The 13,246-nt window shown below is 38.2% G+C and overlaps 1 protein-coding gene across 3 annotated transcripts in view; it reads right to left on the minus strand.

The window, feature by feature from the left end:
- Nucleotides 1-8,964: 8,964 nt before the first annotated feature.
- Nucleotides 8,965-13,246, minus strand: part of lrp8 (low density lipoprotein receptor-related protein 8, apolipoprotein e receptor) — a 126,842-nt gene continuing 122,560 nt past the window's right edge. The window contains exons 17-19 of one of the 3 annotated variants that reach the window (XM_079460014.1): nt 12,880-12,954; nt 10,487-10,656; nt 8,965-9,472 (exon numbers count right to left, since the gene is read on the minus strand). In XM_079460014.1, coding sequence (XP_079316140.1) covers nt 9,434-9,472; nt 10,487-10,656; nt 12,880-12,954 — 284 coding nt within the window. In that variant the 3' untranslated portion in view covers nt 8,965-9,433. Of the gene's footprint in view, nt 9,473-9,690; nt 10,675-12,879; nt 12,955-13,246 lie in introns of those variants that run through there. The other 2 variants (XM_079460013.1, XM_079460012.1) reach the window with 2 other exon arrangements.

A 13,246-nucleotide genomic window follows, 5' to 3' on the forward strand; every position in this document is an offset into this window, starting at 1 on the left:
AGATATTTTCATTTCTAGGTGAAGTATCCCTTAAAAAGTTGTTCCAAACCAGTATAAATTTCAGTTGTAAAAATGTTAGCAACCGACAATTCTAGTAACAAGACTAGCAATTGACAGTAATTCATGAAAGAATAAAAATTTTGGGAGGAGTTTCCCTTTAAGGATGAGGCCTCTGTCCATCAGAAGCGGAGAAGGAGAACATAAGTGCGCTGGAAGAACACACCACTGCTGAGATGTTCCTAGAATACTAAACGCAGAGTTGACTGTTTGCCTTCACAAAAGCAATGCAGCTTTGCCCTGCAGCCGTGTCTATTAGAGACTCTATGGGGAACAGCTGGTTGTATTCACACTGGATGGGTGCAATTTGTTAGAAAGAAAAAGAGATGTCTAAAATGTGTTATACGATGCACAGATGAACTAAAATAGGGATATGTAAATAAATCCGCTACAGAGTATAACAAACCACAAATTGGTTTAAATCCCAAACGCTGCTCCTCATTTCCCAATTCTAATCAGTATTAGCGCCAAATGATCTGTGCCCTTTCTCCAGATCTTTGTTTATTTGGACCAACGCACTCCCCAATACAACACATTTTAAGCAGTAATAAAGTCTCAATAGCTTTTAGCAAATGCCCTGTCCCCCGTTTGCCCAGACAGATGACACAGGCTCACTTTGAGGATGTCATATTATTCCAAGATAGCTGTTTTAAGTTGGACCTTAAGAAAGATGGAATGTACAGAATGTTTTGTTTTTGTCCACCGTGTAAGCCTTGGCTCAGGAAAATATTAAAACTTTTCAATAAGTTCCAATGTAGTGTTTTCAAATTGTAGAAAATGTCAGCTTTATTTCATTAAACCCAGACTATCTACTAGTATTATGTTGTTTTTTGTGACTCCTTATAGTTACCCGGTTTTTTAAGAATACTTCATGTCTCCAAGCTTTGTTGCTGTCAGACTTTGTGAGCTTCTGTGGTTGGACAGCAGGTGTCAGTGTTGCTCTATACAATGTGAAATAACACTACTAATATTACTACTTGTTTAAAAGATGTGCGAAGATCATAACAGTGAACAGAAGAATGAGACTTGTGCCTTCTCAAGAAAGCAATAGCAATGAATTAAAGTCATCCATTTCCAAATTCATAAGATTTTGTTAAGAGAGGAAGATGTGACATAGTTTTCAGAAACTTTATGAGCTATAATACAAATTCTGTGAGTTTTTTATGGTGTAACTATAAAAAATGATGATTCAAAGAACATTCTGTAATTTATTCACCCCATGTCATTTTAAAGATATACGATTCTTCTGTCTGAGAAAATAGTTTGAGATGTCTCAGCGCTGTGACGTCCATACGATGGACATTAATGGGGACCAATGTTACCAACATTCTTCAACTTATCGATCATGGTCTGCAGAAGAAAGTCATATAGATATTTTCATTTCTAGGTGAAGTATCCCTTAAAAAGTTGTTCCAAACCAGTATAAATTTCAGTTGTAAAAATGTTAGCAACCGACAATTCTAGTAACAAGACTAGCAATTGACAGTAATTCATGAAAGAATAAAAATTTTGGGAGGAGTTTCCCTTTAAGGATGAGGCCTCTGTCCATCAGAAGCGGAGAAGGAGAACATAAGTGCGCTGGAAGAACACACCACTGCTGAGATGTTCCTAGAATACTAAACGCAGAGTTGACTGTTTGCCTTCACAAAAGCAATGCAGCTTTGCCCTGCAGCCGTGTCTATTAGAGACTCTATGGGGAACAGCTGGTTGTATTCACACTGGATGGGTGCAATTTGTTAGAAAGAAAAAGAGATGTCTAAAATGTGTTATACGATGCACAGATGAACTAAAATAGGGATATGTAAATAAATCCGCTACAGAGTATAACAAACCACAAATTGGTTTAAATCCCAAACGCTGCTCCTCATTTCCCAATTCTAATCAGTATTAGCGCCAAATGATCTGTGCCCTTTCTCCAGATCTTTGTTTATTTGGACCAACGCACTCCCCAATACAACACATTTTAAGCAGTAATAAAGTCTCAATAGCTTTTAGCAAATGCCCTGTCCCCCGTTTGCCCAGACAGATGACACAGGCACACCCAGCTCCCTTTGCCACAGTTGGACTGACTGCATAATAATTGGATGTTCGCACAGCAGGAGGAAGTGCTAAATGTCACCAGGCATGCTTAAATTCAGCTAGAAAAAGAGGAAATAACTGTACTCTTGAAAATCTTCATGTCTTTGGAGACAGCAGCAATTATGGATTGGGGAATAAAATTGTTCTTAGACTGGATGGATAAGATAAAAATTCAGTTTTCAGAGGATTTTTTGGAACAAAAGGCATCAAATGCATGGATGAACAGGATTGGTGTCGTCAACAGGATGTAGGGCATTGCACGAATGTCAATCATACTTATCCAATGTTCTTAAGTTGACTTGCATTTATGGAACATTGCTGTGATGTTCACACGACCCCTACATATACCAACAAAGTTAATGCACTCATCCAGCAAAAAATGTTGTTGTGGCCTTAAAAAACATTGTCAATCCTCTACAAAACTACTGGATTCCATAAAATAATCAAGTCTTACAACACGATTTCATGGTGAGGCCACAAGGATGTCAAACAAAGAGCAACAACAGTGATGCATCCTGCTCTCGATGCCATGGCAACATCATAAAAATCCCATCCTATAAATACGATGGCAGCCACTGGGAGTTTCCCCATTAAATTTAGGTCTCCCTGGAGGCTAATACTCACCGCAGATATTAGCAAAATCACAGTGTGACACAGCGGGTGGAATTCCTCTTTCCATTACCAGACACAGAGACCCCGTCTCCTCTGAGGATCCAGACGTAACAACCATGGCAACATACATGAGCTGGGATCTGGGAAGGGTAAATTTATTCAGGGAACAAAAGATCTAATTTTATCAAAAAAAGAGAAGTGAGAGCTGGACACAGGGGTGTGTTAAATCAGCCAATTAAAATGCAAAAGAATAAGACGAGGAGATAGAGAAAAATTATTTTGTAACAATTTAATATATCAATATATAGATATTTATCAACAGCTCGAATTTCATAGAAACGTGAGAGAGACCCTTTTGGCATACAGTACGGATATTTCATGTAAGTACAGTGTTGCTAACGTTAAACCCCTCCCTTTTCCCAAAGACTCCCACCCACGGACACGTACACAAAAAAAACATAACATTATTGGAAAATGTACATAAACACAAACAAGGCACCAATAAATTAAACTGTAACCCTCTCTTTCAACACAGAGCGGAATCTATTAAATAGAATTACAATTTAATTTATCTATTAAATAAATGTACAAATAGAAATTAAACAGCCTATCTCTGCAATGTTTTAAGGTTAAAAAGCAAACATTAAATTTAAATAGGAAAAAACGGATAGAAAATGAAAATAACACTTTGGCAGATTATTCATTTTAGTTACAATCAAGTAGTAAAGAAATAAATCCATGGTCTACACTCTTTCATCCAGGAGACTAATATACACATCTTTTTTGTACAAGAAATGTTTAAAACTTTATCAAAAGTTTCACTGTATTAAAACATATTTACATATCGTGATTCGGACTCGTTGAACTGCGACTGTCACCCCATCCTATGTAACCATTTACACAGTGCAGAAGGCTTCTGGAAAGGTTTGTGCAACAAACAGCGTACAAAACTTAAAAAATGACCACACGGTTTCCTCACATGACACAACTCCTTCCCCTCTCCTAAAATGTAAAACCTACATATCGTACAAAAAACCCCCAAACAGTTCAAGTAATAAACATCATGTCGACATGATCTCAGAGGGGAAATCAAACTCGGAGGTCATCTTTTCCACAGGTTACAGATACGGAATGTTAGCAGGGATGTGGAGGATCGGACTAGTCCCTAAGAGGTTCAGTTCTACACCAAAATCCAGTGTTTCAGGAGAGGTCCCAGCTCATTTATCCAGTGTGTCGTCTGTTGTGAGAGAAAGTTAGCCCTTTCGAAAGCGATGTCCTACTTGTTGGGCTGATGGGAATGGGGTAGACTGTGAGGAGGAGGGGTTACGGACATGACGGATGTTAGTCACAGTGGATGGGGTGGTGGAGCAGCGTGGCAGGTCCCTGCAGTGCTATAGGAAGGCGGGACTTGCCTTTACGAATGCATAGAGTAAGAATGACGGACAACGGTCATGAAGCTCTGGTTATTATCTACAGAGATGCAGAGAATCTGTTTGCGAAGGGTCTAAAAGCCTGTTCTAGAACCCTTTGTGACCTGATGTCAGGACACCTAAATTATAATTCATAACACGCTTAGATAAGTGTTTGTAGAAACCTTGAAGGCTAGAGAGCTCAATGGAACAAAGTTTTAAAGATCTTGAGCTAACTCTAGAGCAGCACCTATGACGTTGGGGTCAGAAAGACGAACGGATGTGCGCACCGCCTCAGAGAAAGTTTAACCGAGAGCGATCCAAGAATAATTTACGATACAACAAAGCGGTCTTTAAAAACACGTGAAGCGATGCTTACCCTGTATTGCTAGTCTGAGATTCATTCGAATCAAAAACTAAAGTGTTTCACATTTTCACAATTGGTACTGAAATGTAAACCGTCTGACATGAGAAACGATGATGAAAGAACTCATGAAAATGAATTACAACAATGGTGACAATAGCAGGCCTATCTGTTAACCATCTTTTATCTCTCAGCAGTCTAAAAGCCCACCGCATTCAGAAAATGAACTTTAAATACCTCATAGAGGAATGTTTTACAAGTGGTGCACATGAAACGCAGCATCATAGCGGAAAGGAGCCAAGGTGGCAGAAATGGAGAGAAGCTCCAAGCGCAAGACCACCCACATGATGGGTAGAAACAAAGATGAACCCTCAAGTAAACGTGTGTACCGGTCCGTGACCTTTAGTAGTCATACAGGGCCATTCACAAATTCTAGTTCTTGAATCTAACAACCTATTCTGGCTAAACTCAACGCATAGAGACACATGCCAAGCTTTAATCTCTGCCAGAACGTATTTAAGTGATAGTTCACCCAAAAATGAACATTCTGTCATCATTAACTCATCCTCTTTTCATTTTAAACCTGAATTACTTTCTTCTGCAGAACTCAAAAAAATATATTTTAAAGAATATTGGTAACCAAACAACAGCGTTACCCATTTACTTTTATTGTAGGCTATAGACACAAAAGTCAGTGGGTACCTCTGTTCGGTTGCCAACAGTATTCAAAATATATTCTGCAGAAGAAAGAAACGCATACAGGTTAGAAATGACAAGAGGGTGAGTAAAAGAAGACAAAATTGTCTTTTTGGGTGAACTGTCCCTTTAAAAACAATTAGGCCACGTGTCCACCAAAATGTTTTGTCTTCAGTTTTCTTCATTTAAGTGCAAGTTGTTTTCTGTATTTTGACTCGCCAAGCTTTGAAAAACCTTCCAACTTTTGGTAAAATGCTGTGCTGGTCAATGCCACTTTTTACTCAGCTGTCCAATCACAGTGCCAAAGGGGCGGGACAAATACAACAACCAATTATACTTCCTACATGTAGAAAGGTTGAAAACAATGCAGAAGTTAATATTTCTTTCCTTTTCTGTATGACGATACGAGATGAGATCCCTGGATTACCACAGTATTAATATTTGTTGATGAAACTAATCATCTGTGAAATCAGATACTAGTACCTCATTACTGCGGAAAATATTCTGTATCATAGCAACCAAAGTGCCTTATATGAATAAAACTGTCAAGCAGCCCCCACAGCCGATGTTTCAGTGCCTGGCGTTTTCAGCTGTGTTACAGGGATAATTCAACCGAGAAAAAAAAATGTGTCATCATTACCTCACCTTCGGGTTGTTCGGAATCCGTATACATTTCTTTGTTATGACGAACACAAAGAAAATATTTAAAACAATGCTTATTATCAAACAGTTTTCGGACACCATTGACTACCATAGTTGGAAAAAATAAGTTATATATATTTTTTGCTCTGGTGAACACAAAAGAAGATATTTTGAAGAATGCAGGACACCAAACAGTTCTGGGGAAGTTTTGAATACCGTTGTCATTCTTCCGTTTATGGTTGTCAATAGGGTCCAAGAACTGTTTGGTTACAAGCATTCGTCCAAATATTTTTCTCTGTGTTCAACCAAACAAAGAAATGTATAGAGTATGAGTAATTCATGACATCATTTCCTTTTTGTGTGAACTATCCATTAAAAACACTGGTGGACACACGGCTTTCAAACCAGACCAGACTTACAGTGATCATCATATAGATCAAAACCTGTTCCAGCTGTCCAACCAGCTAGTGTCAGTAATACAGAAATAACAGAGCAGTCGTTTGTCTTGCGGAGAATGTACTTGAGGATATACAGGAAGCATATATATTCAGGCACTGCTCATTTCCTGTGACTCTGTCACACAGACGACTGTTCTGAGCAATGCTTTGAACTATGACAATAATCTATCACACAATTAAGCCATTCAATTGTCAGTACTGTAAATGGTAAAGAGTTTTCCCCTAAGCACGATGAGCACGGGGAGGAAAGGACTGAGTTTTGTTAGTGTGAGAGTAGTGTGTGTCTGCATGATTTGAGATGTGAACAAACGGCTTTTAACCGTTAACAACCCTGACTAACACATCAAAACAAACCACACAGATTGTAATAAGAAAGACTATGTGTGAAAACCGATGTCCTGAGATCAATTTGTGGGGATGAAAAAATGCCTGAACAGAAAGATTTAAAGAGTACCCTAACTACAAAGACATATATGGCTTAATACATCAACACTATATAAATGTAAAAATAAGGATTTAAAAAAAAAATACTCCATCTCAGAGACCGCCATTTTGTTTGGCATCAAAACACCAGACGTCAAAAGGTTGCAACCCAAATCCTTTCTATTAAAGTCCCCCTGTGGTGAAAATCAAGTTTGTTGTTTATACGTGTATGTAGTGTTTAATATGCTTTAAGTTAAATCATGTGCAAAATCATAATTTTAAACCTTTGTGGTGTATTTGTTTTTGCTCCATAAATATAGCTATATAAGAAGAGCGGCTAGCTGTTTCAAGTTAACATGCATCAAACTTCGGTCCACTTTAACAATATCAATAATCTTAGACATTATCATCCATCACTGTGGCATACTTTACACATTATGATAATACTGAGAAACACACTAACAAGATGCTTGCTGTTTGGTTATATTTACAGAAATGTCCTTTATTAGAGCATACCACGTGAACTGTCAGGTAGTTTAAAAGAGCCCCTCTCCGCCTCTAAGAGTATAGAAGCACATTGGTAGCAATTTTTTATTTGAAATACAATAAGCAAAATGGCAATGCAGTATGTAAAATGGCAATGTAATTATGTATTTAAATATTCATTCTAAATAACATATATGCAACATTAGGTGCAAAATGAAAATAAAAATTAAATAATCTAAATAACATTTGTCAGTTCCTAGACTAGTTTTAATGTCATTTTAATAGATAGATTTAAGTTTCAAAAATAAAATGAAAATTAATTCCCCGGATTGATTATATATGTTTAATATAGTCAAGCTTTATAGGTATGCTTTCCTGTAGCTCAGTGGTAAGACCATTGCGTTAACAACGCAAGTAAACAACAACGTAAAAAAGATTGAACATTTGGGATAACATTTTCACTTACACACAGCGTGATGAGTGATTCAAAATTCAATGTGGACTTGAAAATGCATTTTGAACAGGCCACGCCCCCTCCCCGATACAGCATCATTGCGTGCAGGTGGAGCCAGCATCGTTCGTTACGTGCGTCGTTTGGGTCGCGTTTGTGGTGTACAGATGCAGTGTAACCTGATAACTGAAATCACTGAAGAGTGGTCTCACAACATGACTATTTCTGAACGATTGTGTGAATCAATAAAAATAGGCGTATAAGATTCTATGCAATGTGCAGCATAGGGAACTTGCCGCCTGACAAGGCAGAGAATTCTCTACGAGAGGTTCTAACAATGCAGCTACTAGTTCTATCATCTACACGTAACAATCTTAAGAAACACTTACTATTTTTATCAGCTCTGCAGCCGCACAACAATGCCGTAACGAGCGATGCTGGCTCCGCCTTCACTCTGTGACGCAGGAATCATGGAGGGGGTGTGGTCAGCTCGAAATGCATTTTCAATGTTAACGCATTTAGGGAAAATAACATTACAATTTTCATTTTGCTACAGTTCTGCTTGACTATCTTAAACACATATAATCAATCTGGGGCATGCATTTTCATTTTGCACCTAATATTGCGCATATTTTATTTAAAATGTATATTAAATACATAATTTACATACTGCAGTGCTATTTTGCATATATTGCATTTCAAATAGTAAATTACCAGCAATATGCTTCCATACATGAGAGCCATATTTGAATCTAAACAAAATGCACTTTAAATTATCTAAATATATGCGTGCAACTCTTTAACGTCATTAATAAAGAAAATGGCGGCCTCCTTAAGTTACAATTATTATTACATTTTAAATGACTGAAAACATTTAATGTTTCTAATTCTAGAAGGCAGATATAATATATTCAGGCATACCGGTCTTATAGTCAGGGATTTTTTTAAAAGTTGGTCCAATTTGTGAGCTGAAATTTTTTTGAAACTTGGAAGACCCAGAGCTGGTGAAATAAATATGTATATGAATTATATGAATATGTATTGCCATATGTATTGGAATGTGAACCCTTTCATATCTAGACAGTAGATGCAGATCTGTATGGAGGGTCTAATTATAGCGAGTATGGAAGACTCAATATAAAAGAACAGTAGTCTTGGCACTGGAAGTATACTGAAAGACAATATATAAAAGAGCTCTGCTTTGTGGTGTATTGTTTCCTGTGCGACTATATGCATGCGTAACCTCAAATTATGAAGCGAAATACATATGCAAAGTGGATATTTTTTGTAGAGTGTGTTTATATATGAAATCCTCTCCAGCCCCTTTTCATCCTATTTCATTATTTCGCTATGCATCTCCTTGTCTGATATAGTGAATCACCCAGAATTCCCTCCGGCGCTCCTGGCAGACATTCCTACACAGAAACAAACTGTTATGGTCACAGCCCGACTCAAAGCCGCTGAGGGTCAGCAACTACAAGTGATGAACTAGGTTAGTCATCATTGAACAGCACTACTAACTACTGCTACGACAGCGCAGGAATGGATATTAGTCATTTTAATTTCAGAACTAGTGACAATTGCCCAAGTTAGATCGATTTAGGGCTTATGGGACTTCAGAAGACAAACCCAGTTTGTACTGCTCAGCTGTGCACAAAGATTGCTGTCTCAGGAGACCAAGGGGCATCGATGGAAGCTGAGAACTAAAATATGGAGGGATTCTGGGACGGAGAAGCTGAGAGAGCGAGAATCGCCCTCAGGGGAATCCGTCATCGTCCGGACCCAGCGCCACGCGCTGCAGAGAGCAGATAAAACCACAGTTACACATGGACACAAGGAGAGAGAAAGTGAAATCATATTTGAATTATGGAAGAACAGATGAATATAAAAACAAAAGAGAGAAAGAAAAACAGTGGAGGAAGAAACACAACTACTGCATTACTGGTCTGGTTTGCAGACTGAATTTGAAAAATTACAAATTCTCAGGCTGGTTTAAGGTAGTTTTTCGTTTTTGCTGTGAGGGACTGAGAAATAGCCCCTATGTAGACCTCCGCTCACATGCACTTTGAAGGCTGTGATGTGTGTGCCACTAGGGAGAATTCGGTTATGCCACTGGGATGGCTCACCCCACTTCTGCTGTACAGCTGATGTCTCTATCTCTGCTTGTTCCTTACATGCCGACTATAGCGCAAAAATCTCAGCTTCAGTTACGAGCTGCCAAAAATCCAACTTCTGCCCAACTGCTCTCAACACATTCTTATTTGCTATTTTACGCCTAAGGTTGCTAAATCGCATAAATCACAACCACCCAAATAAATTAATGAAAAACAGAGATGTCTATAAATATATGAAACGATTGTCCAGACATATAAGGTGCTCATCGCTCAACCCTAAACTGAATTATTGAAAATAACTTGGGGATAATGGGAGAGCGCAATCCTTTTCAAAGCATTTAAAGCTTTACACACAACACAAAAGACTATGGAAGCGTGGACAACAAATCCAACCTTACACTTATTAAACATGTGAATGAAAGTATGAATTATGAGCCTAAACAGTGTAAAAAGGAGTGAGTGAATGACGGAAGGGACAGTGTAAGGCCAATCTCTCTCCTAGTCGTACGACGAGCCATCTCTGATGAGCTTAGTCTCAGCCCCGCTCTCTTTTCATCACTATCCAATTAACCGTCTCCCCTAGTTCACTTTGCACTGGAAAGCATAGGTGTCGTAGTGTACCAATGAGCTGCCTGGTCGGGGATACCGCCCCCCAGTGGCAGTGCTAGGTACGGCTGTCTGGCACTGCCACTCACAGCAGGGTAGATGTGGCCGATCTGCTCGCTGCGGCCGATGTGGATCTCATCGTCATCGTCCTCCGTGGTCTTGCGGTACACTGGGTTGTCGAAGTTCATGCTCTTGGTGTTCCGTCTCCTCCAGTTGCGCCACACCAGGTATCCTCCGGAACACACCAGGCCGATGACCACTGTGGCAAGGATAGGAACTGCATGCGTTTAACACACAGTTAACACACGGCTAGGCGTTAACACAGCCAGGGGACACAGAGCGGCGCTTAATGATACACACACACAAATAGAAGCACCCGCACACACGTCATGGAAGACCTTGGCCAAATCATTCTTTCAAGATGCCACGCATTTAGAATTAAATGATTATTATAAGTAGATCATAAGACAATATTGCTTATGAATATTGACAATATGTTCAGAATGGCATACTTCAAAGCTATAAAGAGGAAATTTGTGTTGCTCTTTCATAGCTCAGATGATTTGATGGAGTTCTCAGTATTGAAATCTTCAGTAATATTGAAGTTTTTGTCAATATGATTATATATTTTTTATTATAGTTTGTGACAGACTTCTGTGTCAGACTTGTCCCGTTCAGACTGCCAGTGACAAAGCGAGGCGACACAGTCGCTGGTGGTCTGAACGCAGCATTAAGCAAAGGTTTCAAAACATTTGCTCTCATTGATTTGTGGGAGAAATAATTGATATATTTAATATAAATTCTTATGGATAAATAAAGTCCCAGTGATATTAAAAAGTACAATGCCTTTTTTCATAAACTATTTACAAAAACGTTGCAATATTTAATCACTGTAGGTCATTCTCCTTGTAAAATTTGTGTGCCCACATAATCTTCAATTAAAATCTGAAATGCACTTTCGTCCTGTAATGAAATAATATGGTAGACGGCTTGGGCGGAGCATTCGTTAACTCCTCCCCCTCAACTCTTGTTTCAAAATGCAACAGCTGTTTTTATACACCCGGCCACGCCCACTATGATGATACGGAAGTAAAAACGATCCGGTTCATGGGGACTTTTAAAAGCAACATCTGTAGTATGCTGGATGTACATAATATTGTGTGCAGCTTCTGTCTCTCTATGGACTCATTTAATGCGACTGATCAGCAAAACTGTCATTTAAAAATATAATTGGACCAATAATTAATAAATAAAAATGTATAGTATAAAGTGTAATAGTATGCAGACCTGCCATTCAGAACATAGCCATTATTCCTTACATAATTCAAGAGACGTTAGAAGTTTAGGAAAACAGAAAGCATATTTGAACCAGGTCTGCCAAAAACACTCACACACAGTGGCTTAGTGGACTATTTCTCACTCTGCTTCGAAAGCAGGAGTCTAAAGGGACCAGAAGAACTGAACTGTGTGTATGCGTACAAACGCCTACATGTCAATGGTTGGAGAAATATCGTTACTATTCAGACTGAATTGATAACCATGCTACAGAGTCTGGCAAACCCCTTCCCTAATTTAAAAGATCAGCCGAAATTGACCTGGTCCCTTGAAAGGTCTCCTTAATTGCTCTTTTGTCAGAGGTGCGCCGGAGACCTTCTCATGATGCGAGTTTAATCATCACTCGACTTAAACACACTTGGAATTCGTTTTTTCCCACAGATTACAATTATTTTATCCAAACTTGATATAAAAACAATGCATTCAGAAGGTAGACGTTTCATTTAGTGTTTTTTGTTGAAATGTGAGCAAAGGCGAGATCCACTAAGCCACTCACCAACAATCAGTCAAATGCATCGAGTCCTTTTGACAGACTTTTATGGAAACTCTTCTTAGATTAAAGCATACACACTTTTATGTTTATATTTGATTTAAAGTGATCAGTCAGTCAAAAGGATGATGTAAAAAAAAAGGGGAATTCAAGAGAATGATCCTAAAATCAAAATGCAGGATTGACACACCTAATTAACCATTTATAAAGCTTTAAATGTGTACACAAGTTGTACAAGGTTTTGCCCTTCACAATTGTGAAATAAACGAAACAAATTATTATACAACCCAGAGCTTTACTGACAACTGGTATGCTGATCAAATGTTTTTAAAATAATGACCTTGCAATGCAAGTATATAGGTAAACCTACAGCACCACAAATAAACATTCATATATTTAAAACTGTCCCACTATATACGTTTTTTATATATAATTAAACATCATTATTTGTAAAGCACCTCTAAATGGAGCAAGTAAATGCAGTTGTACAAAATGTTGTAATGAGGAGTTTATAAATGGTTATTTAAGATCGTCTTAAGTGTCTCAAATGCATGTAATGCACATAAAGCTGAAGGGCAAAAGCTGTTGATCTACTCACTGAACAAGACTGAATTTAAAATGCATTAAAGAATACGGATCAAAACAGTAAATACTCACCTATAGGAATGACTATGCCCAGAACCGCAACAGTTATATTGCTACCGAGGAAAAAGTGATCATTTCCACTTCCAGCTGTGGAGATGTTGAGGTAAAGAGAGAGAGAGAGAGATGTGGTGGGAGAAAGAAAAACATTTATATAATCACAAGCTTTTCAACTGCAGTTCAGTGAATTGTAAATCAAATTTGGGTCTTTGCGTCCAAACAATAAATTGTAGCTTCATATTTAAAGGTATAGTTCACCCAAAATTAATGTTACGTCATTTATTTGCTCACCCAATGCATTGAAAATTACGGTTAACAAATATGGGCTTATTTCTAAAACAATGCTATTGTATGGCTCCAGTTCTACACCCCATGGTTATTC

Source organism: Barbatula barbatula, assembly GCF_947034865.1.
Source record: "Barbatula barbatula genome assembly, chromosome: 7".
NCBI classification, from domain to species: Eukaryota; Metazoa; Chordata; class Actinopteri; order Cypriniformes; family Nemacheilidae; genus Barbatula; species Barbatula barbatula.